The following is a 27,658-nucleotide window of genomic DNA, read 5'->3' on the forward strand; positions in this document are numbered from 1 at the left end:
CAGGAAAGAGTATCTGATGGAAAAAAGACTGCCTCTTTAGCAGGTGGTGCTGGGAGAACTGGACAGCAACATGCAGAAGAATGAAACTAGACCACTTTCTTACACCATACACAAAAATTAACTCAAAAATGGCTGAAGGACCTGAATGTGAGATAGGAAACCATCAAAACCCTCGAGGAGAAAGGAGGAAAAAACTTCCTAGACCCCCACCACAGCAATCTCCTACTCAACACATCCCCAAAGGCAAGGGGAATGAAAGCAAAACTGAACTCTTGGCACTTCATCAAGATAAAAAGCTTCTGCACTGCAAAGGAAACAATCAAGAAAACTAATAGGCAACCGACAGAATGGGAAAAGCTAGTTGCAAATGACATATCAGATAAAGGGCTAGTATCTAAAATCTACAAGGAACTCACCAAACTTCACACCCACAAAACAAATAACCCAGTGAAGAAATGGGCAGAAGACATGAACAGACACTTCTCCAAAGAGGACATCCAGATGGCCTACAGGCACATGAAATGATGCTCAACATCATTCATCATCCGGGAAACACAAATCAAAAGCACACTGACATACCACCTCAAGCCAGTCAGAGTGGCTCAAATGAACAAATCAAGAGACTATAGATGCTGGTGAGGGTGTGGAGAGATGGGCACCCTCCTACACTGTTGGTGGGAATGCAAACTGGTGCAGTCGTTCTGGAAACCAGTGTGGAGGTTCCTCAAAAAACTATCCATAGAACTCCCTTATGAGTTCCCTTATGCTATTGCTGGGGATTTACCCAAGAGAGACAGAAATGCTGATGCATAGGAGCACATGTACCCCACTGTTCATAGCAGCAATGTCAACAATAGCCAAAACATGGAAGAAGCCTAAATGTCCATCACCTGATGAGTGGATCACGAAGAGGTGGTATATATACACAATAGAGTACTATATGGCAATGAGAAAGAATGAAATATGGCCATTTGTAGGAAAGTGGTTGGACCTGGAGGGTGTCATGCTAAGCAAAATAAGTCAGGCAGAGAAGGACAGATACCATATGTTTGCACTCATAGGTCCAACAGGAAACTTTCAGAATGATCTAGCTTCAAGAAAAGCAAGCAGTTAGTAGTGCTTAAGAAAAATTGATTTAGTATCTAATGGATAGTTGATACCTGTGTCACAACATAGCATTTTATATACTGTTAAGTGAATCTGCAATACAATCTAAGTTTATTTTGGGAGTGTTTGCTGTATCATTGGATTTAATGAAATGTTTAGAGGTGCAGTAGGCATGACTTTGAGTAGATAATGAAAGAAAATGCAAAATGCTTATTGATTCATGATGTGGTTTCATCTTAGCCTGGGCAAACCATGCAGTATTTAATACATAGTAGCAGAATATTTACTGTTCACAGTTTTAAAAATAATTATTAAACAGGTTAATATGTCTGGAGCACCTGGGTGGCTCAGTTGATTAAGCAACTGACTCTTGGTTTCATCTCAGGTCATGATGACACAGTTCCTGAGATGGAATCCCATGTCAGGTTCTATGCTGACAGAGGATCCTGCTTGGGATTCTCTCCCTTGCTCTCTGCCCTTCCTCACTTTGCTCTCCCTCTGTCTCTCAAAATAAATGAACTTCTGAAAAAGGTAAATATGCTTCTTGCTAATCTTAGAAGATTTTTCTTTCTTTTAAGTTTTTAACTTCAAGTCAATTGAAACCATAAAGCACTTTGTTGCCAGCTAGGTTCTTTAATCTCCCTTGCACACTGGATTGGCTGTAAAGGGGTTTGTATACCTTCCCTCTAATTAAGCCTACAAAAGAAGAAAGAAGATTTTTTAATTTTTTTTAAATTTATTTTAGAGAGACATACAGAGACAGCGTGAGCAGGGGAGGGTCAGAGAGAGAGGGAGATAGAGAATTTGAAGCAGGATCCAGACTCTGAGCTAGCGGTAGGCACAGAGCCTGAAGTGGGGCTAGAACCCATGAACCATGGGGTCATGACCTGAGCCGAAGTTGGATGCTTAACTGACTGACCCAGGTGCCCCGAAAAGAGAAGATTAAAAGTTCTGTCACTTTTAACTTTAAAGATGGGCTGATGGTAGCTGCAGAGCAAAGGTATAAAAATCTTCTTAATTGTTGCTTTGAAAGTACATAATTTACACTTTACACAAAAATCCCCTGGACTGATGAAGAAAATTTGGAGTGTCTCTTTTTATCTACACAGGCTGGATAGAGAATAGCTGTGTATTCTCAAGTCATAGGCTTCTAGAATTTACTCAGACTTCCTACTGGTTCAATGTACCTGCCTTTACTAATGTGGAATGTGAATATTTTATTAGTCAAATTCTTATGTCTTCATATTTCTGTTTTGTGGGCCATGTATTCCTTGTATACATTCCAGATGTTCTTTCTTAGATTACAAGCTCCAAAAGACCCAGGACCATGGATCATACAAACAAGTGTTTCCTGGACATTTCTTGGATACAGATTACTCTTAGTTTCCTGGAAATAGTCTGCTATTGATTTTTTTGGTAATATTATGCTTTGTATGCCTATCTTAACTCCCAACATACCCAGTGTCCCCTTATAACCTAATATTGTTCCTGCTGTAACTTTCTATGCAAAGAAACAACATTGAGTTCCTTTTGTTTCAGCTGCAGTGTAAAACTGGTCAAGTGCAGGAATCTGACTCAAAGGCCACCATCCACAAATCAATCCATGATAAAAATTCTATGCAAAGAGTTTTACACATAGGAAGTAATTTGTTTGGCTTAGCCAATCAGATTGGGTCTCCACACATTGTTCCAAAAAGTTTGAAGAGGACTAATCAGGAAAGTGAATATTGCCAACCTGAATAATTAACAGAAAGGTGATAAATGTGAATCCATTTACAAATGATGATGGTGATGATGGTGATGATGATGGCAATAATACTATTGGTGGTAATGACCATCATGATACATGGTCACTTAAGTTTTATCATTTAACTATGTGCTGCTCCTTACAAATATTAACTCATAAACTTCACAATAATCCTATGGTGTGAGTAGTTCTATTTTTCAAATAATCAAACTGAGGTTAAGAGTAATTTGCTGAATGTCAACAGCTGTAAATGTCAGAAGCATGATTCAAACTTGGGAGTCTGACTCCAAAAATTGTGCTGTCTTTTATTCAGTTATCTTAGAATAAGAAATGGGAAGACATGTACAGGCATGACTTTATAAAATCTCTTTTTCTCTAGGTCCATCCATATTGCAATTGGCAAAGCTTTAATCTTCATTATGGCTGATTAATATTCCATTGTGTATACAGACTACATCTTCTGCATCCATTCATCTATTGCCAGAGACTTGGGCTGTTTCCAGAATTTAGCTATTATAAATGATACTGTAGTGAATATAGAGGTGCACACAATGCTAAGTGAAGTTAGAGAAAGACAAATGCCATATGATTTCATTCATATGTGGGTTTTAAGAAACAAAACAAATAAAGAAAAAAGAGAGACAAAAAACAGACTCAAATACGAAGAACAAATCAGTAGTTGCTAGAGGGAGGGTTAAGGGGGAATAAGATGAAACAGAGAAAAAGAATTTAGAGTACACTTATCTTGATGAACTCTGAGAAATGCACAGAATTATTGAATCTTTGTACATTTGAAACTAATAAAACACTATATGTTATATGTTTCATACATATACTGTATGTACGCTAATTATACTTGACTAAAAACATAAAAACAAATAAAAATTTAAAAATAATAAAAATCCCTATTTCTTGTAAGTACATGAGCTTTATAGAGGTGATGAGTCCATGCTGAGGGAAATTTTTATGTCCTATATCCATCCTTATTTACACAGGATTTTAACCGAACCTTATATATATATAGTGCTTGAGCCTATGCACCTTATTAAAAGAAACACATGTTCACTTTTCTAAAAAATAAGCACACACTAATAAGCACTCACTGATTAAAAATTTCCATATATAAAAGGCTAGACTTAGACCGTGGTCATTTCAGTGTACAAAGGTATTTTTAGACTATCAGAAGATTTTTTTTAAACTACATCTTATTTTGAGCTCTTTTTTTGTTTGTTTTTTACTACCTTAACTATTACTTTATACACATTTTCCTTAATAGGAAAAGAAGTAAGCACATATTTCATATTTCACCAGAGATGAACAATTCAAAACTACTTACTTAATAAATGTTAAATTTTCAACATTAAAGAAATACTACTTTTTCAATAAGAATAATTCAGAAAATAGGAAGGGCATAACTTAGAAGCCAGGTATCCCTCACCAACACCTCTAAACTGGACAAAGTAGAAAATCACCTATATACTTTAGCCTCAGCAGATTTTTCCAAATGACTATCATCTGGGGAATTCTTTACTAAAAACATTATTTTCAAAAAATTATAATTATCTGATTTTTTCATTTATTTTTATTATTATTTTTATTTTGAGAGAATGAGAGAGAGAGAGAGGGAGAGAGAGAGAGAGAGAGAGAAAGAAAGAGAGAGAGAGAGCTAGAGAGCACAAGCAGGTAAGGGGCAGAAAGAGAAGGAGAGAGAAAATTCCAAGCAGGTTCCACACCGTCAGCACAGAGGCTGACATCGGCTTGAACTCAAACTGTGAGGTCATGACCTGAGCCAAAGTCAAGAGTCTGTTGCTTGACTAAGCCACCCAGGTGCCCCTCTCATTTATTTTGCAGGCAAGTTATTGGTTAGATACAAATGCTATATCTAAGAAAACTCCCCTCCCCCTAATTTTCTGTGCATGTTCCTTTTCCCAAAGGACATTTATGGTCAACATCATTCATTCATTTATTTATTTAGTAAATATTTACAGCCTATCTACTATGTGCCCAATACTGTATTAAGCATGGAAAATATCTCAAAGAGGGGAATAAAGATGAAAGTTGTAGCCTTCATTGAGTTCAGTATCCAGCAGATGACAAAACAAGTAAAGTTGTTGTATGTCAGGCAGTGAAAGGAAGTACTATGAGAAAAATAAAAAAGAGAGGTGAAGAGGTTTATATGTGGGTTGGGAATCATGTTGCAGTTTTAAGCAGGGGAATTAGTGGTGGCCTTCTAAAGAAGCTGACATTCGAAAGAGCAAGTTTATCAGAAGAGGAGATGTGGGGGACACGACACCGGAAACTAGAAGGAAACCATACCTAAAGCTAAAATATCAATTTCTTTGAGAGTAAAAAAAAAAAAGTAGTCACCATGTAATATATAATATTTCAGTGTGAGTTTAGAAGGTTATGAAAGATAATATAGAGGTGCCGGGATGGCTCAGTCAGTTTAGCCATGGACTCTTGGTTTTGGCTTAGGTCAATGATCTCTCTGTTCGTGAGTTGGAGCCCAGCTGCCAGCTCAGTGCTCCTGGTATGGAGCCTGCTTGAGAGTCCCTCTCTCACCTTCTCTCTCTTCCCCTCCTTCGCTAGGTCTCTCAGTCTCTCAGTCTCTCTCTTTCTCTGTCCCTCTCTCTCCCAAAATAAATAAACTTTTGAAAAAAAGTTGTAATATAAAACTATGCATGTGAGGTGACTTACACTGTACTTGATAAATTTCAAATCTGCCTACCTGACTTCTTCATTTGGTAGTCTAATACACATTTTAGACAAGACATATGTAAAATTAATGTCTGATCTCCTACCATCTCCAATGTGCTCAATTCATTCTCCACAATAGTAGCAGAAATGTCAGTCCACATTCCCAGTTCTCAAGCTGAAACCTGTGTGCCGTCCTAGACTTCTTTCTCTTTCTCATACTCAACATCTAATTCTTCAGCACATTCAGTTAACTCACCCACACCATATATGTTCAGTCAACAACTCTCAGCTTCTCCATTTCTAAAACCTTTTCTCAGCCTCCACAATTTCTCATCCGGGTTATAGCAATGGGTTTCTAAATTCTAAATACAGGTTTCCTCCTGTACCACTTCTCAGACTATTTTCAACACAGCATTTAGAATGACCTCTTTAAAGTAGAAGTCATATCATGTCACTCTCCGGCTCAAAGCCCTCTGCTAGCTTCCCATCCTACTCAAAATAACAGCCAAATTTGTTGCAATGGTTTATGTTCCTTACAAGATCAGCCTTCCTTTTTAGTGTCAGAACTTCTCTTGCCTTACTAACATTTGCCTCCAAGGCTTTTCTACTTGCTTTTCCCCCTGCTGTGACATCATCAGTGAATAGAAAATACTCTATTTAAAGCGTGGGGGAAGGCTCGTTTCACTAACTAGCAAGTAAGTCACATATAAAGTCACAATACATCACTTAAATTCCTGTGGGCTTATAAATAACTCCATACATAAATTTTTGGGTTATTCAATAATGTTAAAAAGTAGGGTAAGTACATTTATAAATGCCAAGGTTCAACTCTATAATTAAATAAAATAGCAAAGAGATTTAGCCTTAAATTGTAGATGTTGTAATTACTGTAAAAATATGTAATACTGGATATACCTTCTTTTTTTAAATGAACTCAGTGCCCAATGTGGGGCTTGAAATCAGTACCCTGAGATCAGGAGTCACACGCTCTACTGACTGAGCGAGCCAAGTGTCCTATACTGGATATGCTTTCTTTCTCCTCTCTCTCTAAAATGTATTACCTCACTGGTGACAACAATGATAACAAACTGTAATAAAAATAAAATATTTTAAAATATTTTAATCAGAATTTGTATTTGAGATTATTTTTAAAGAAAAATAAGACAATCAAATAAGAACAGAGACAAATATACCAGACATTTAAGATTAGTTACTAGGCATTAGTTTTAACTCAAATTTTCCAGAAATCAATGGGTGAAAATGTATGTATTTTAATATAATTCCATTATTTGATAAATGAAAGTATGTTTAGACTTTTGGTAACAATCATACTTAGATTGAAATTTCAAGAGGTGTTAATTAAAAGAATTATAATATATAATTTGCAGATAAAATAATATGCAATGTTTTAAACTTAATTTTCTTTGCCCAGCTTTTTATACATTGACTTCTTTAATCAATAAAATGGTATAAAATCTCAATTTGGCAAAGAATTTGAATAAGAAAAATGGTGACACTCTTTAGGTACAGTACATCATAATAGATAGAAATAGAGCATAGTGACCTTAGCATGTAAAAATCCAAAAGGACAGGTCACCTGGGGGCTCAGTTGGTTAGACTCCAACTTCAGCTCGGGTCATGGTCTCCAGGCTTGCTGCTGTCAGCACAGAACCTGCTTCAGATCCTCTGCACCCTCTCTCTTGACCCCTCCCTTTCTCTTCTCTCTCCCTCTCTCTCTCAAAAATAAATAAAATTTTAAACAAATTCAAAAAGAGTAAGTAAACTGTCCTTTAGATGGCCTCTCACCTGAAGGTTTTGTATCATTAAACCAAAAGGACTAAGTGTAAAGAAAACTTGATGGACATAAAGCGAGTTGAGTTCATCTTGAAGAATTTTTGTATTGGAGGGAATAAAAAAGACTAAAGGTAGACAAATCAGATGTGGAAAAGATCACAAATGCAGCCTCAAGGATAGCCCCGATGATCAGGAACACAAGAATCATTTCATCAAATAAAAAACAGTTTTTGGATTTGTATGCTTTATAGAGCCAGGAACAAGCGAGTATTGTAAAGGCAATATTTATAATAATATTTTGCCAATAATAGTTGGCAAAAAAGGCAGAGCAATTAATGTTTTTGGTAGCAGGAAGTAGGTAGTAGAGAGCCACTGAGTATTTCAGAGTAGTGACCTAGCAATTTATAGTAAGATTTATCTGCACAAGTAGGTACAACTGTTGGAAGAAACAGCAAGAAGGAAATAATGTAATCCCCTAGGCTCAAAATATTGAGGAACTAGTATAGTTTTGAGGCAAGGTGTCTTACAAAAGGGAGGCTCTCTTCATCTTCTCTCATATACCTGTACCAGTCACTGTGTGATATTCTGTAAACAGAACACTAAATAAGACTAAAACCGTGTTCCCTGCACTAATGAGGTTTAGTGAGGTTTAATGAGTGGAGAAAAAAAGCGATTATGTAAGAAATTATGCATGCACAATGAATGCCATGATATAAGAATCTCCATGTGTTACATTCAGATTCAGGTCTCAATGTTGGAAAGAAACTGCACTTAGATTTGTATTAGTGAAGTCTAGGCTAATCTGGAATCTTAATGATGACTAGGTATTAACTGGCAAAAAAAAGGATGGGAAGATGAGAGATTGTATACCTGAGAGATGGATGTAAGGGAAAGTCTCGTGCTTCTAGGAAGGCAGATTTCTGTACACAGGGAAGTGCTGGAGAGAAAGTACGAGATAGGAGGCAGAAAGGAAAATCAGGGAGCAGAACCTCATTCTCTTACACAGGGCTTTACGGGATCAGATTTCATGCGAAGGGCAAGGAAAGATACTGAGGCCTTGAAGGGGTTTTACGCACAGTGACAGTTGACAGATTTGTACTTTAGAAATACAATCACAAGTTCAAGTGAGAGAATGGAACTTTACTAAAGGCAGGAGATAATTTAGGAGCCTGTTAAAGAAAGTCTAGGATCTAACCTAACATAGCGACGCATTTGACTTAACATTATCCTCAGCTTGACTAAATTTTAGACAGGCTTCTTTCTGATTCTAGATGTCTGACCTCTCTTATCTTAGAGGTAATTAAAAGACTTGTAATTTTAAATTCTTTCTTTGCCTCTTTAAGATGTTAGTAAAAATTTCTGAATGCTTCTCAACAGCTTTACAAACAAGGAGTGTCTCTCAAAAACCAGGGAGCTATCCCTGAAATGCAATCATCAAGGAAGATAGAGCCCCTACCTCCCAGGCTCTGGGGGAGGGCGGCTATCTGACTTTAGAGGGCACCTTGCTCCAAGGTGTAAAAGTACCTGCTGTCATGAAGACAGAAAACATTTCACTTGTCCTTTGGGTAAAGCCAATTAAAAAAAAAAAAAGATATGGCCTACAATCTTTCTCATCCCAATTCTGGAACACTTTCAGCTCTTTGTTCCAGGAGAGTCAAATTCAGACAAAGTTCTGGTATCTCTCCCCTACTGCAATAGTCTTGAATAAAGATTTCCCTTCCTGCTTAACTTTGTCCGGGTGAAATTTTCTTGAAGGTAGTGATGTTGGAGGTAATTAAAAAACAGGCAGGTTCAGAAAATATTTAGAAGATAGTAAAGCTGGAATGTGGTGTATGACTAGCTGTGGAAGGGAGTAAAAAATTATTCCCAGGTTCAGATTTGTTCAACCCAGAGAACAGAGGTATTATAAGGGGTATAGGAGTTAGAGTAGATGTATGAGATAAGGTGATGCATTAAGGCTTGGGAACAGTGAGTGCCACAGGGGCCTAAAAGCCATGCAAGAAGAAACACACAAGCCTGCAACCTGAGTAGCCAGGGCTCATGAGACAGGAAGTGGTTCCATTCACCTACCTATGTGACACATGTGAAGTCTTGGGACTCTATGAGAGTGTTCAGGAAAACTGGGAAGAATTGGAGGACTAGAGAGCTTAGATCAGATCTCCAATAAACCCTAATGTTTGTGAAGTAGATAGAGGAAGAGGAAGCGATGAATCACTGAGAATGGTCACCCAGAAAGACAGGAAAGCAGAGTTACTGCCAAGTACACAATAGAAATTAAAGAAGCCAATGAAGAGAAAATGCACTGCTTAGTGTAACACTGCTTGAATAATGTAATTTCATCCATGCTTATGCAAGCTGTATTTTTCACAGTAACCTAAACCAAATTATATCATGAAAAAGATAATGAGGTTGTGTCTTACCGTATTTTATATGTTAATTCATATAAGCTTGAGTTATTGTGTATTCTGATAATAAATAGAGCCTATTAAAATGTTTCCAGTTTTTAAAATAAACCACCCATTCATGGCAAATTTTCTATTGTCATGGTGGAGAATCAGCTAGCTGCTCTGAAAAAAGCAGTGAGGAGGATCTTCTCCCAATCACTAACATGAAGTTAGAGTGTAAATGGCTATTTTTTTTTAGCCCCAAGAAGAATCCTCTGTATTTTAAGATTTGATACGCTCCAATTCACTTGCTGCATTGACGTTTTGAGGTTGTGTCCAGTAACCTAGGCAACAGTTCCTATTTTTGTCCTAATTTTCCTCTACGTATAGAACATATATAGTTTCAATGGCCTCAAAGATATTCTTAAAGCAGAGCAGATTTACAAACTATATGCTTAAGGGAATATAACACTCGAGATGTGACAAATCTTAATCATTAAAGGCTACATGTTCCAATTTCTTTACTTTTGGATCAACAGTAAATATGATGAATAATGGCTCATTTAAAAGGTAGTATAATTTTATGCTGACATATGATTGGACTACAATTGAAATGATAAATTTTTAAGAGTTTTGTTTTTAATGTTATAGTCACTAAACTGAATTTCAGCACTTAGAGATGACAGCTTCAGCTACTTTCAAATAAAAATCTGGCCTTGATGGGATGCTCAGTTGGTTGAGCATCCGAGTTCGGCTCAGGTGGTGATCTCCCCATTCATGAATTCGAGTCCTGCATCAGGTCTCACTCCTTTCAGTGCAAAGCCTGCTTGAGACCCTCTGTCCCCTTCTCTCTCTGTCCCTCTCCACTTGTGCTCTCTCTCTGTCTCTCTCTCTGTCTCTCTCTCTCTCGCTCTCTCGCTCGCTCACTCTCTCTCCCTCTCAAAAATAAATAGACATTAAAAAGGAACATACGGCCTTGGTCAGTAATGTTAACTGAGTTACCTTTTTTACTCTTCATCTATAAGGCAATATGATCAATGTTTAAATTGTGTGAGAGAAAACAAAATCCTTTATTTTTTAGACTTCTTGATTTTCAAGCAGTATAGGTAGAGGGATGAATCATTAGAACATATGTTCTTCTCGGACAGGAACAGAGAAATAAAAGGCAGTTTTATTTTATTTTTATTTTAATTCCAATATAGCTAACATACAGTGTTATATTAGTTTCAGTTGTACAAGAGAGTGACTAAACAATTCTATACATTATTCAGTGCCATCAAGATAAGTGTACTCTTAATCCCCTTCACCTATTTCATTCATCCCCCATCTACCTCCCCTATGATAACCATCGCATTGTTCTCTATGGTTAATACTCTGTTTTCTGTTTGTTTCTTTTAAATTTTGTTCATATGCTTCATTGTTTATATTTCATATATGAGTGAAATAATATGGTATTTGTCTTTCTCTGACCAACTTATTTCACTTAACATTACACTCTTCAGTCTATCCATGTTGCAAATGGCAACACTTCATTAAAAAAAAAGGTGGTTTTAAGTGACTGCTTACAACACTGATTTTAACACGCATCCTATAAATATCAGGATGAATTTTTCATTTTCTTTTTTTCCTATGTACCATAAACTTTGGAAATTAAGCCCTACATAATTTGATGAAGGTATATGAGGACAGAGAGAGAGAGAGAGAAAGAGAGAGAGGAAGTAACAGATCACCACAGTACCAAAATTCCACAAAAAAACAAAACAAAAGAACAAAACAAAACCTCCCAGTGCATGGCAGCCATTCAATAATGAAGAAAATAAGAATTGACAATTATTGGGTCAAATTCTCTGTTTTATCCTACTATCAAGAGCTGTTGTTGTGATTGTTATTTCAGTTGTGCATGAGGTATATGAATTAGATGTATGTGAAAGTGCCAGCATCACTAAAAATCACATTAATGCCATATTCCTTCTAACCTCATAAAGCAGTTTCTGATAAGTCTTCTGGAGGAAAAACCTCCTTCAAAAGACTTTAATAGAATTTCCAGCATGTCAAAATGTTTCACAGCACAAAATCAAGAAACTAAAGCAGTCTCACAGTAGAAGACTGAGTCTTGTATTTACAAAGCTTCTTGAGCTACTCAAAAGGAAGTCAAAATATAGTACTAGCACCAAGTCTACATTTATCATGAAATTCATTTTTTTATAAAAATAAAAATGTATTGAGCACTTCCTATGTGCCGGGAACTGAATTGAAATTTTCATGTACCTAGTTTAATGTTCAAGAAAAACAATAAAATAGGTACTATTATTTTTACTATCCTCACAATTTTACAGATGAGAAGACAGTTTGAAGCATAAACTAATATTTTCAGTGTCATATGGATAGTGATGGGTAGAACCCAGACTTGAATCAAGGCTTATATGACTCCTACGTTCATATACCTTTACAATATAAGGGAATGTTGGTGGAGATGAGTCACTTGCTTACCCATTCCACTCACAAAACTCTTTCAATCTATTCTATGAAATCTTTCTAAAACCAAAATTGTCTCTCAGGTAGGCATGAAAAACATACTTTTAGCCACAACGCTGCTGACACTTTATTTCCTGAGAGTCCTGTGCTACCCCTGCCCCTCCTGCATAAAGTAAATGAGGGGAGAACTCTAGAAATTAGAATACTCCCTGGATTAAAATATGACAGGAGCCACTATAACAGTCGAGGTTTCTGGATTCTGTGTGCTTGGAGACCTAGGATTGCTGTCCTACAAGATCTGCCACTGTCGGGCTCTATCTGATTAATACTGCATTTCGTCAAGGTGAAGTCACCCACCAGGGAGATGCCAAAGTCTGAGCATCATATGTAGTTCCAAATAGTAATCAACAAAATGATTTTGTTATTGATGGAAGATTGTAATGTTGAGACATTTTCAAATGTGAGACTTACACAGGTCTGATACTTTGGTTTACAGTCTTCAGTTTCACAAGTCATTTTTCTAGTAGAGGACTTATAAAATCAACCTAATTATACTGTCTGTAACACTAGGAGGGCAATGAGATCTTACGTGATGGTAAGATTCCACCCAAGTTTAGGAGCGTCTGAGTGGCTCAGTCGGTTAAGCGTCCAGCTTTGGCTCAGGTCATGATGGCTCAGGTCATGATCTTACGGTTCGTGGGTTCGAGCCCTGTGTCGGGTTCTGTGCTGACAGCTAGCTCAGAGCCTGGAGTCTGCATCGGATTTTTTTGTCTCCTTCTCTCTCTGGCCCTCCCCTGTTCTCTCTCTCTCTCTCTCTCTCTCTCTCTCTCTCTCTCTCTGTCTCCCAAAAATAAATAAAAAAAGGAAGATTCTACCCAAGTTTACAAGTGTGTTGTACTGGAAAGAGTGTTGTGGGTGCCGGAAGACCTGGAGTTTGGTTCCAGTCGACATGATCTGCACAAACTATTGAAATTCTTAGAGTTAAATTCCCTAATTAGTAAAATCAAGGAGGAAAAAACCCAGGGCTTTTGTGCAATAAGACACCAATTTAAAAATATTCGGTAAGCTGTAAATGTTAAATGATAACTGGCACTGTTCTGTTTAAATAGAAAATATGAGTTAGCATGTATTTAGTGTAATCTTTTAAAAAGCTTTTAGGACTTACCAGGATGTTGTTTTATCATTAAGTTTAGGAATTTGCTGATCTTAACAGGAGTCTATGTTCATGCCTCTTTAAAATTAGAGTTTTTAAGATAAAAGACTTCTATTTCATCCTTGCTAAGTTCGTGAAGAGAATAAACAATTAGATCTTTAAAGAACGTTCTATAAATCTATAGCAAAATCACACTCCAGATCACTGTGGAATGCCTGACTACCACAGTATTGGTCCAGTGAGTATCCATGTTTAATAATTAAGATAATCACTAATTTCCACTGCTGTTTCTCTGCTACTTCATAAGGCATTCACTATTTGTCTTTTAGTATTTCACTCTCATTGACCATAGACTCTAAATCATTATTTGTTGGTTATAGACCTTTACAATGCCCAGTGGCATTTGCCACTGATGACAACAATAACAGATGATATTGAGCCAAAGCTACTGGAAGTGAAGTGCAGAAAGTAAAATGATAATAAATAACTGTCACTCCATTACTAAACAGTGCCTGAAATTCACTCTACTGCATGTTCTATATAGCAAAGTCTACATAATTCAAGAACCAAAAAAGAATTTACTCTTTAGTAACAGCAATAATCAAAAAAAGTACATATCTTGTTCAGTGACCAGAAATTCCTCATGAAGCATGGCATGTTTTCAAAAAATTTTCAAGAGTCTACTTTAACATTTTGTGGTATCTTCCCAAATTGGATGGTATCTGGGACATGTGTCAAAAGATATATTCAGTCCAATGGATAAAAACTTCAGGAATGCTGGATAGGGTGCAGAGATGAAGTCTCCAATGGATATGAGATTGAACATGGAAATATAGTCTAAGCACGTAGATACCACTATGGAGAATATGAGACCTGATAGATCAGGATGCAAGATGCCTAAGAAAAATCACAAAACATATGTAAACATGATCATTTTGGTCAGGTGATTTGGATGAAAGACAATATGAGCTGACCTTCCATGAATGCAGACTCTGGAGTAATGAATTCACAAGCCAGCTATCCAACAAGAGGTTGTTATTTGAGTTAGATTCTCTGTAATATACAATAATTACTCTTTAAAATTTAAAAGAAAATTTGTATCCTTCCTACATTTCTCAGATGACTGCAACACCTTTTATTCTCTTCTCTTTCATTCCGTTAATGATGAATCAAGTTTACTGGGGTGGTGATAGTTTGTTTGCTTGTTAGTAAAAGATTCACTGGACTAACTCTATGTTTTAAGTGAATTGATATGTGGTAATCACTAAAGTTCTTAGTCGGAAAATCCACTTACCAGACAAGTTATATAAATCTGTGCCTCAGTAATCTTATTAGTAAAACTGCGATAATGTATCAATATATCAAAGTTAATGTGATAATTAAGTAGTTTATATATGGGACTATCTTTTCTTGTTTTCTCCCAAAGGCAGAGTCTAAGAATGGAAGGCAGCTTATTCTGGGATGAAATCTTGGGGAACAGAACTCAGAACCTGGGAAGAATGGATAAGAAAAAAAAAGGAGGGTAAATCCAAAGATATATTATCAAATTGGTCACCATGCTAGAAGTGAGGCTTTATCTCCCTGGGAGTCCTTTGAGTACCCGTGGAATATGCAAAATAGTCCATCCAAGGAATATAAAAGTATTCACCATGGTTACTCTGCGGAGTGTTAATGCTTCACACAAGACCGCGCATGTATTAGAATATCTGAATAGCTTCCTGAGGTATTCCACACAGCAATTTCAGAGAAGCCTCAAGGCAGGAAGTGAATAAAATCTAAGCTATTCACATTTTATGCAGAGAGATTTACTAGAGTAGAGAGTAGTCAGGTTGAATATAATGTTGTTCCCAGTAGATGTGGTGGGTAGGAATCTATCTTGCCACTAGGTACTTGTGAGGGTGTTGCCAAGAGGCATTCCAAATGAACGGACCCATCAGGGAGCTCTGCACAGTAAACACAAATCCCGAATACAGAGACGTTTTGGAATGATTTCTACAAGGTTAGAAGCAGTGCCTTCTATGAAAGATCCAGGACCATGGAGATCAACTTCTTAACCTAAAATAATCAGGTGGCCATCCAGCTGGCTTGTCACCCCAGCCAAGAAAAAAAGTACAAATCAAAATAGTAATAATAAGAAGCTTATTTTCTTTATAATTGTTAAGTTTATAAAACATTTTCATATGGATTACCTTCTTTGAAGTTATCAATAATGCTGTCAGAAAGTATGATAGTATTCTTCTCGTTTTTCAGATGAAAAGTTTCTAATTTTAAGGACTGAACCAAGGCTTCATTGTATACATGAGATGACCCAGAATGAGAAAAATGTCATGTTTATCCGAATCCCAGCATCCTAAATGTGTTTTAACAACATTTCCTCCTATCAATTACTTTGTAAATCCTCACAACTCCCCTCCACCTCCAGTGGCTAAGCAGCAGCCCAAGTGAATCACTCACTTATCTGAAAGCATGAGCAAACTAGACTACCAGCAAAATTCATTTCCAATCCCATTCCACTTGTAAAAATTGATCTCTTCCCAAAGATGCCTACTAGATATGAAGGAAACTTCTTTTAGATGCTGGGTGTCCCCAGGCAGTCCCCAACATGAACTGGTTTCTAGAGATCTTGGAAATAATCCAAATAATCAGCAAGCAGTGGCAATTCAAAGAAACCAACATTTTAAGAAAACACGGGCACCGTGACTATATATATCTATCAGTTCTAAATAATCTGTACATTTGAAAACATGGAATTTTGAGGGCGCCTGAGTGGCTCCATAGGTTAAGTGTCTGACTTCAGCTCAGGTAATAATTTCACAGTTCCTGGGTTTGAGTCCCGAGTCTGGCTTGTGCTGACAGCTCAGAGCCTGGAGCCCGCTTCAGATTCTGTGTCTGTCTCTCCCTCTCTCTCATGCTACACCCCCCTGAATTCCAAAGCTCTTCTTCCAGTGCTTTACAAAGCCAGTGCCAGATCCAGGAGTCCCACCTGTGAGCTCCTGCCTGACTGACAAGAGTGTGCAGCATATAGGGGTCCTCCCAGGGAGGTGACTTACCCTGTCAGTTTTCCCTTCAGTCTGAATGCTGGTGTGACTGCACACCTCATGTTCCTCTTCCAAGTCAGAAACATCCTCCAGTTCCTCTGGGGTCTATAAAAAGAAAGCAAAGTATTGCTGGTGAGAATGCAAAATGGAAAACAGACTGACAATACCTCGAAAAGTAAGCAGAGAGTACTAACATGACCCGGCAATTCTACTCCTAGGTATTTCTCCCAAGAGAAATGAAAATATGTGTCCATATAAAAACTTGTAAAAACCTGTTCATAAGAGCTCATAACATACCAATCATAGTAGCCAAAAATGGAAACAACTCAAACACAAATCTACCGAGGACTAGATAAACAGAATTCTATACACTAGAATATGATTTGGCTGTAAAGACGGGTGGAATGCTGAGACATACTGCAACATAGGTGAATCTTGAAGACATTATGGCAAGCGAGAGAAGTCAGTCAGAAAAGACCACATGTTGGTTCCATGTGTAGGAAATGTCTAGGATAGGCAAACATATAGAGACGAAAGTTTGACTGGAAGTTCCTAAAGAAGGGGGTGAGGGAGGACGGAGTGGGCAATGATTGCTTATGGGTACGTAGTCTCTCTTTGGGATGATCACAATGTTCTGGAATTAGATAGCGGTAATGATCCCAAGATCGTGTGCATATACCAAAAACAAGTAAACAAACAAACAAGCCACACTGAGTTTTAACTTTAAAAGGGTGAATCTTATGGTATGTGAATTATATCCCAATAAATTTTGAAAGAAAAAGAAAGCAAAATAAGTAGAGGGAAGTTTTTCTCTCGGTGAACAGCTATTTAGCTAACCACTATGTGGTGATCACAAACCAAGGTGTTTACCTGTGATAAATAAATGGAACAATTACAATTAAAACTATATGACATTAAAATGCTACCAAACACTATTAAGAAATAAAATTCTCTAGGAAATTAAATAATAACAATTTTACCTTCCATGTCTATTCTAAAGAGCTAACCTACTTCCATTTCGTTTTCTTCAATTTCAGCTTAAATGTCACCTGTCAGGGAGGTGCCTGGCTCAGGAAGACCAGGACTGGGTGGGGTTCCTCCCCCAGCTTTTCCTGACCCCCTTTCCTTCCACTGTCATGATGCTTACCATACTTGATTGCAGTATTGTTGTTTACTCTGTTTACTCTGTAGGATAAGGACTGGATCTGCCCTGCTTATTGTCATATCCCTACAATCAAACACATCCATGCTTTTGAATGGATAAAGCAAAATTATCAGTGATAGCCAAAAAGAAAGTTGGACAAGGGCAAAAGGAAACATGTCAATGGCAACAGCAAATGCTTGTCCTAACTGTAACTTTACTGTGCTTCTTTCTTCCATATTTCAAACTTATTTTACTTGCCTTATGTTATTTCTCCTAATTCCTAATTGCCTCTTAATCTCACAGGGGCAAAAATGTAAAGATATCTGTTATTATTGTAAATACAAGTAAGAGTACTTAATAATTAAGTTAATATTTGTTTTCATTTAAATTATATATGGTTCCCTTAATACAAAGCCCTGGTACAAAATCTGGAAATCAAACAGGTTTCATGAAAAACAACAAAAAGTGAAGGAAAAATCTCTTCTACATACCTGGCTGTTAAAGATTGGGGATGGGCAGGGTTTGTCTCCTCAATCCAGCCCTGGTTTCCCTTCAACTTTGCCTTGCACACTGCCTTTTGTTTAGAGGGCCATGGTGGATTCCCCCTCCCTGGGGACCACTCTAGAGATGGGAACTTGCAATAATTATTTCACACGAGAGCAAAACTTTCTATTTCCTACCACTGATAACCTCAGATCCTGTCTTATCTCATGGATCTTTAACCAGCACCTTCTTTTCTAAGACTTGCACTGAGCATCACCCAAAACTCTGCATTTACTGCAACTGACTACTATTAGATATTAATAGTCCTCCTCTAACCCAGGCCTCTGATCATCTGAGTAACTGTTATGTATGTTTATCTCTACATGCAGTCCTTCTTCTCTACGACCACGTGCAACTATGATTACAGGGTAACATACTCTCCTTTCTTAAGTATTAGTAACATGAGTTCACCTCTATGGACCTTCTAGACAATCGTGTGTTTCATTATTAGCCATTTTGGTGTATTCTTCCCACAGCATTCTTGAGAAAGATTATTTTCAATTTCCCTCCTTGATACATCACCATCCCCTGGAACATATGAATAAATTCAGTTATCAAATTCCTTTTCTTGGGTCCTATTATTTTGCAACTGAAGGCTGTCTGGTGTCCTTGCTGTGATCTGTTTCTTATAAATGTAGGCTGTTAATGACTTGGATTATACTTTACAATGAGTGACCTATAACTTCATCATTGATTCCAATATTTTATTCAACTCAAAAATAAAGTGACTTAACAGAAATTAAGAACAATTGCTGGTGTCAGTAGTCACAAGTATCATTTTTGTTGGTGCTATTGCAGGAAGAGATATACCATTTTCACCCACATACTTCTGTGCTTGTGTTTTTGTTTTTGTTTCTTTTGTTTGTTTGTTTTTGTCTTTAGGACAGGACTAGTGTTTTCTTGAAAAGCCACCACAACTGACCTAATCTTTTCAGGAACAAGATCAGTGGGGGAGTGTTCAAAACACTTGCTGGCACATTTTGTTTTCTGTAAGGCAAGCAGTTCGCTGGTATTGCAAAAATAAACAGTTAAATATACAATGTTATAATTTAGATTAAATGGAAGCTAAGAAAGAAATAGGAGTATTCTAATCACTTTTGAGTGATACATTAACTCTTTTAGGCATGAAGACAAATAACAATAACACAAACGTAAAAGGGAGGAGGGAGCCAGGGCTACCCTCTATTTTATTGTGGCTACGCACTCATCTGGTAACTCTGGACAGTGCAAACATCTGGAAAGTGTGTGTGTGTGTGTGTGTGTGTGTGTGTGTGTGTGTGTGTGCGCGCGCACATGTGTTTCCAATTAATTTTCATTCTAGGGGAGGGGAGACCAAACTACCTTACAGCAGTGTTATGTAGTAGAAAGATCCAATAATGTTGAGTAATACACAGCTAAATTTGAATTCTGACCCTCCAATTAGTGATAGTAAAACTTTGGGCATTTTGTGTACCTTTTTAAACTTTGGTTTCCTCAGAACAAAGTTTTTGGGTAATACTACCTACCCCTGAAATTTGTCATGAGGCTCAGTTGTACTAAGATGCTCTAAGTAAGAATTGCTTAGCCCGCAGATAGAGTGCAGTTTCTTTTTTTTCTCTTGCTTTTTCTCCTCTTTCTCCACTATTTCATTCCTTATCCGACCCTTTATATTTTGGAATAAAATGTTTGCATTAATTGGATGCCTCCATTTTATTCTTGATTTGTTATTCAGGATTGATATGATACTCTAGTTATATTCACTCCATTTTGAGTATATGATGTTCTGCACCAGACAGGGTTTACTACAATCCCACACATATTGTCTTCTCCTAAATCCAAGTAAATATTTCTTGTGATCTGATTTGACTCAGGTATAAGAATAAAATTATCCCTTAAGCAGGCTCCAGCAAAGATTCACTCTCACATAGGTTCTCAGTGACGATTGATATAACTTTTCCCTCTCTAAGCTGAGCTGTCTCTAAACCAGAGCAAGAGGAAGATATAGCTAACCTTTTTTTTTTCTTGGAAGAGTGTTAATAAACTTAGTCATTACTCATTTATTTCTCATATCAGAATTCAGAAAAACTATTTCATGCTTTCATATTTTAACTCTTGCTTGTCATGAAGGCTTTCTTAGGTAGCTCAAAGTGACTTGAAATTAGCTTCATATCCTCACTTGTAAAATGACAAAAATATCACCTAATTTTTAGGGTTATTGTGAAGATAAAATAAGATGAAGAACTGGAATATTTTCCAGTGACTAGAAAGTACTGAACTTTAATACTGTTTATGATTATTATAACTTATTATTAATTTTATTATAAGACCTCAGTTTATGCAAAAGAGGCCAGAATCAAGTATGTAACTTGAAAATATTCAGGCTGGAGATTTTACATAGAAACTAGAGCTGCAATAAACCACAGTGGCATTAAACTTCAGGGTCACAATAAATTGCTGGTTTTAATAAATATATGTACACTTACTGAGATAGAAATGACTGCATTTGTATATCTTTTTTCCCATGGAGCTTCATGCTCTCTAGGGACTTTATCTCATTAATTCCTTCAGCATTTCTAGGGTGACGGTATGCAGGATTATGACACATAAAAATTCACTTGCACAGATGTTATAAATGTTTAACATTAAAATATATGAAAAAAGAAATTTGTGGTCACTGAAAAGGAAAGGAAAAGAGAAAAGAAGGAACAGAAAGAAGAAAAGAAAGAAAAAAAACAAGAAAAAGTATAGCCTAGGAACAGGAGTCATGCTTGACATTTTCCTCCCAAATTAAGGTTGAATTCTAAATCCTACATGTGACTTAATCATAAATCATATTTCTCCAACTGTCCATTGCTGGCTTTCTACAATCCAGTAACTGCCACAGCAGTGACAAGAGCAGTGTGACACTCGGGTGAGCTGTTGGGAAGGGCACTCCGGGTCCTCTTCTTAGGCAGGCGGGGGGAGGAACGTGCGCAGCTGAGCTGATAGCACAGGATGATTTGGGAATGTCTGTGTCAAAAATTAATTTCTATAAGAGAACTAGGCATGTTAAAATCATTTCAAATAATAGAAACCTAAGAAATGCCTTTTGCCGAAAATGCACACAAGCATTTTTTGTTCACTTCAAACATGGCCCATTCATCTGCTCGTTCTACATTCAGGTCTTTGGCTCTTTGTATCCACACCTCTCTCGCCTGGCCTGCTCCTCCCAGAGTCTTACACGGCTGGATCTTTCTTACCATGGGGGCTCAGGCGGCCTATGCTCAGTCTATCCAGTTTGCCCTGGTCAGTCTATCTAAAAAGAATGCCGTCCTCTACTTCATTTATTTATTACGTCACCCTGTATTTTTTCTTTAGCTTTCTTTTGATGATAATAACCTGAATTATATTTTCTTTTTTTGGAAGGGAATGTGTTTTGGTCTTGTCCTATTAGAGCATAACTTCCATGAGAATAAGAATGTTGTCTGTGTTTTTCACCACTCTAAGTACCTGAAACAGCATATACTATGTGCTCGATAAAAAATCTTAACTGAATAAAGGAATAAATGATTTAATGACTAATAAGCTTTGATATCAATATCAGAAGAATGTCACAGAACATTTTTAAGCTATTGAATGATGTTTAATCCTTTCCCTTCTGCCTTCAATAAGTGTTGAGTTAATGATTCCTTGCTTAAGCAAAAGTTTGAGGCAAAGGATCCTGGATTTTGTATGTTAAAAATAAGGACTATGAAAATTAGAGATAATGGATTTTGTCCAGAGCTCGAGTCTCAGATTTGGAAGACTAAAATGACATCTATGGATCCCATTAAAAGTTCAGTATGGCTATAAAAAGACATCAGAGAAAACACCATTTTCTAAACGCAGAGCAGAGTTAGAAGTCTTACCAAGGCCCATAAGTAGTATGGAAACAGCAAGTAATTAACCTGGAGGAGCTGCATGGGCTAAGACAATGGGAATCTCATTGGTAACTAATTTGGGAAAATGTCAAGTAATTGGTAGGTCTTTCTGATGCACTGATATAGTCTAAGTCTCTAGAAAGGAGTTTCCAAAAGTTGGCACTATAGACATCTTGCTCTGAATAATTCTGGTTGCAAGAGACTATCTTGTATGTTCTTGTATGTTGTGGGATGTTTAGCACTATCCCTACCCTATCCTCTACCCACTACATCCAATAGGACCCTCCCAAGTTGTAACAATCAAAAGTATCTCCATACATTTCCAAATGTCCTCCAATGGGAAGGGGGAGGAATCTTCCCTGTCTGAGAACTAGAAATCTAGCACTTTGGTTCACCTGACCCAACACAAGTGATAGAGGTAAAGGGAAGGTCCAATGACTATGTTTAAATTTCCCACAAGCAAAATTAAAATTAGGTTAACTTAAGGTTAAAGGTTAACTTTTATAAAAATAAAAAGTCTTTTTTTTCCTCATACATCTGAGTTTGTAGACTGAAGCTCATACCCCGTATAATATCATTGTGGTTACCAGACAGAAGAGGGCACTGTTTATTCATTTTAGTCATGACCAAACACCTGTAAGAGTATGTCAGATTTGTGAAAATTAAATTAGAAACTTGGTTACAGAGTTAATGCCAGCATTTAGTAAGCAGCTTTTCTTCTGTGGTACTTCTTTCAACTTTTATTAATAATGAAGGATGATTACCTAAAGATATGCAGTGATAGTCCAAGTTTGTTTGATCAGTAATAAAGAGGTTAAAAAAATCAAATTAAGCCATCTCAACTAACATACTTGAATGTCTGTCTTTTAAGGACAGAAACACAGGCTATTATGCTAGTTTCTGGGGATCTTGAGACAAATAAAATGTAATCCTTGCCCTCAGGAGAGATAAAGGGTAAGTATATTAAATGGAAATAAAAGAAATTCCCTAGAGTTACATGGTTTGAGACTGAGATTGAATGGTGAGACATAGAGAAATTTCCTTAGAAATGTCAGGCAGAAGAGGAGAATAAAATACCTCAAGGTAATCTGGGAAGACATTCCTTGTATTATTAAAAAAAACTGCTGGGGTTGTGTTATTGTGGTAGATTGATGAATTTGAAGTTAGGATACTTGGGTTTTCATTCTAATTTTGCCACCAATTAGTTGTATGTTGTTAGAAAAACCTCATAATTTTTCTATGCTTCAATGTTCTCATCTTATAATAGGGATGGAAAGCAAGTAAAATTTTATATTTTATGCAAGTTCTTCAGGTTTTAGGATTTTATAAGTTCATGATTAAACTGAAAACATAACATTAATCTGGACGAAATGTTTCCTGAGTACTAGGAAGCTTCAATATGAGGAGAGATCTGGTAAATCCATCGAGTTCTGTTGAAACAAATTCACTCCAAGTCATAATACCAATTAGAAATATGGTTCATCTCTAAACACATGTATCTCCTAACTCTCAAGAGGAACTAGAAAGCATCTAGTATTATTATAATTCTAGTGACTAACACAATGCCTGGAAAAAGTAGTTGCACAATAATGGTTTTTAGTGAATTAATACAAGAGAGAAAATAAATGGATAAGGAAATAAGGAGAGATGTGAATAAAGACATATATTTCTATTTTCTAATGATCTATTAAAATCATTGGTGGTTTTCTTCTTATAATCTTTAAAAAATAATTCAAAACTACCTCTAGGTACCATTATCATCCACTTATGTTTCACAAGCCATTTCATTCTTCTTTTCCAACATGCTAAGAATATACCACCATATAAATTATTCTATATGGTGAAACTAAGAAGCATGGGTGAGTATTACATCTCTTAAAGGCTACAACAATTAAAATGTAGTTTGACAAAGCTAAGTTGCAGAATATAAAATATATACATATATATATATATACACACAAAAATAAGAGGAAAGAATATGTCTACAATGCATTAGAAGATATAATTAAACATGAGTCAGCTAGGACAGCTTAGGCAGATAAATAATTAACATGTAGAATATTGCTGTCAATGGAGACACAACCTTAGTTGTTGATATATTTTTTATGAAATAAGTCTTATTAGTTTGCTGCTTAAAAACCTACCCAGCCAGCAGACATCAAATAGTAGACCATACAATGCCTTATGGTTGAGGCTGGATTATGATGCTTATCATAAGGGGTGATCATTATAACCACTTAAGTTTATATAAAGCCTTTCTAAGGACTCAAGTAATGATAGAATCACACTGGGTAAAGCGTATTTTAGCCTTAATCTTTCTTTCTATCAGGAAGCTTGTGACAGTCATTCCTCTGCTCCGAGGACACCAATGAGGCTAATAACTGTAGAAAAGCACACAGGAAATCAGCAAGAGGGTCATAAATGAAAGTGGCATCATCAAAATCATGGTACTTATTCAACCACTAAATGAGTTGGTGATCCAGCTCTAATTCCCAGGACTGCATATCTAATTCATGAAAACTGTCATAAGAAGTATCCCAGCTTGACATTTAAATAAAGATATGAAAGACTAATGAAGCCATGAAGAAGAGGGTTTGAATGAAGGTATATTTTTAGAAGGTTCATATATGTGAAACATCCAGATTGAGATCAGGGTCCTTGAGATTCTTCTTTTTGAGTATAGAAAGGTGAGGTAATCATTTTTAATCAAGGTCTTAATATTATTCATTAACAACACTCTGCTGGGTTATTCCACATTCCTTTTCTCATTCAATCTTGACAATAAACCTGAAGAGGCAAATGGTATCATTTTAATACCAGAGCTGAGGAGACTGAGCCCTAGAGTTAACAAAATCTATCCAATATTGAACAGTTAATAAACAGCTTTTCAAAGTAGGTCCACTGTCTGCTTTATGAACCAGCTTTGTAGTCACAAATACAGGGAAAATGTGGAGTTGAGTAGTTAAAATGTACAAGTCTAGGAAATAAGCTTCAAACGGCATGAATACACTGCTTCTAGAACAAGGAAGACCAGATATTTAGGGGTTTGATAAGTAGAACACCAGTATGTTGGTCTTTAATCTCCTCCTCTCCCTGCTGGATATAATTTCTAGACCTCAGTCAACTTGGCACCTGGAGCAAATAGATGATTCAGCCTTTCTTCATTGCACCACTGCTACCTAACTCTATTGTCTTAGAGACCCAACTAAAAGAAATCCTGCTTGGTTCTCAGGATGGCACCTTGGCTTTATGTTATACCAAAGTTGAGATGAATTCAGTTTTGGTTCACAACATGAGCAAAAGTATATTCCAATGAATCCGAAAAACAAAAATTCTCTTGAGTCATTTTTTGTTCTTTTTTTTTTAAGTTCTAAATGAATTAAGCTATACGAATTAGTCAAACTATTAAATGTGATTTGAACACAGCTGTGATTTTATATTCTACTTGTAAAAATATGAGCAGAGGGGCAGCTGAGTGGCTCAGTTAGTTGAGCATCTGACTTTGAGTCAGGTCACGATCTCATGGTCCGCGTGTTTGAGCCCTGTATTGGGCTCTGTGCTGACAGCTTGCAGCAAGCCTGATGCAGATTCTGTGTCTCCCTCTCACTCTGCCCCACCCCACCTGCACTTTCTGTGTGTGTGTCTCTCTCTCTCAGAATAAATATTAAAAATTCAAATTATGAGCAGAAAACCTAAGGGCAAGTATCTTGCCAATGTTTTTACATTGATGCAAAAATTGTGGCGGGGCATAGTATAAAGACTGAATATCTTATTTTAGGTCAAATACTCCCTTTAATATCTTGTGACCTTGAACAAATACTTACTTGAGGAGAACTCAACTTCTTTTGAAGTAAGTGAAAAAGATTGACCTAAATGATTTAGAAAAACCCATTCAATTCTATTGTTTGTGGCAGGTTTTCTTTTTACAATCAACATTGAAACAAAATAAATATTTAAAAAATTCTGAAGTAGCAGGACACCGTTTTGCAATGCATACAATTTTAGATCACAAGACCCTTTGAATTGTTAACCTCTCTGGAGGTTTGAAGCAACTTTTTAAACTTGGTTTATCCAGAACTAATTGGACGACGGACGGGTTCTTCATAGGCAGTAACCAGTGATGCCACAGAGAATTACTGCAGTACAGTTACTCTCAGGGCTCTGTAGAGGGGAGGTGTGCTGCTGCTAGACACAGCACAACAGTGACAGCAAGAGGAGTCGTGGAGGTGCTGGTGATGATGGTGGTGGCAGCAGGAATTGTAGTAGAAGCAGCTGCCACAGCAGATGACGAATAACACACCCTGATCTTCAACTTTCGGGTTTCAACACCACTACCCTGAAGATCAGACAAATTCTACTATATTTGAGTGAGGAAAACCTCACCTTGCATCAAACTCTTTGCCAAACAGACTATCTGTGAAATTGTGTTCTTACTCTAAGAAGCACCAGCTGAAGAGAAGTCATCTGAGTTATTAATTCTGAGTTATTTAATATAGATATTAAAAATTAAAAATAAGAGTTTCAGAGACTATGTTTTGGCAAAGAAAATGCACTTACTTTTAACTGTATACATGCATGCATTTTCTAATTATATAAACCATTGCATATATATGAAAGAGAGAGTTGTGTAGTATTAGATGTATTTTTCTTCTCTAAAATTGATCTGTCATAAAATTTTTACGACAATAAACTATTACTCTTATCATCAGGGGGAAAAACAAGTAATGAGTGTTACAAGAAAATCTGCTTAAGGTTGAATGTGCCGTTTCAAGGACATGTCAGTAATAAAATATAAATAAATAAATAAATAAATAAATAAAAACAAGATTGCAAAAGTCCCAGCAGGGGAACTGGCTTGTCACTTTGCAACAGGTCTATCAATGTGTCACGATACTCAGAGCTGATGTGGACACAGGCAAAAGCTTTCAATAAGTGAGAGGAAAATTGAAGCATATGTCTTCATTATCCAAGTAAACACTACAGAGGACTGTGAAACCAGATAAGGAGAAATATCCCATACCCGGCCCTCATGCTGTTTCCCCACATTACATGGTCCCCCTTGTAGCTCTGTGGATGTATGAAAGCAGAAGTTTCATTATTTCACGTATCACATTTTCAGCGTCCTGGAAACTGGTTTTATAGAGTGTTTCTTAAAAAAAAGATTTTGAGAGGAAAGAAAGTTGTGGTTTGACTTCCCAGTAGGGATATATATTTTTTAACCTACAGGAAATCTTTTACTTCCAGAAAAGCCAGGTATAATATAAACGGTCCTAACCAAATTCATCTATCTAGATTTGCAAAGTAATCCCAGGCACAGTAATAAAGCAAAAAACTTCCCGCTGTGTTCCAGCCACGGTATTATGTAAGGCTAGGATGTCCAAACCTGACACTCCTATTTTGCTGAACTAAAAAATGGAAAAATATGAAAGAAGTTCCACATTACTGAGGAGATGCTGTTCAATAAGACAGTAATTCAGATCTATATTAGAGTTTTGTACATATTATTCAGGGTTATTGGATTGAAGTTTGCTTTATGGGATGTAAGAATTCCCTACACGAGTAGAAAAAAGTAGCTTAAGTTGGCAGCTTATATATAAAATAGAACACTACAATGCAACAAAACAAATATTTGGACAACCCCTAAGGAAGAATTATATTCTCTATATAAAGGGATTTTTAAGTCTCCAATCTAAAGGGC

The 27,658-nt window shown here is 36.7% G+C and overlaps 1 protein-coding gene across 1 annotated transcript in view; it reads right to left on the reverse strand.

The window, feature by feature from the left end:
• Window positions 1-27,658, reverse strand: part of CTNNA3 (catenin alpha 3) — a 1,635,386-nt gene that overhangs the window by 142,792 nt on the left and 1,464,936 nt on the right. The window contains exon 14 of the mRNA XM_029931758.1: window positions 16,408-16,500. Coding sequence (XP_029787618.1) covers window positions 16,408-16,500 — 93 coding nt within the window. The remainder of the gene's footprint in view (window positions 1-16,407; window positions 16,501-27,658) is intronic.

This window comes from Suricata suricatta, chromosome 2, assembly GCF_006229205.1.
Source record: "Suricata suricatta isolate VVHF042 chromosome 2, meerkat_22Aug2017_6uvM2_HiC, whole genome shotgun sequence".
Taxonomy (NCBI): Eukaryota; Metazoa; Chordata; class Mammalia; order Carnivora; family Herpestidae; genus Suricata; species Suricata suricatta.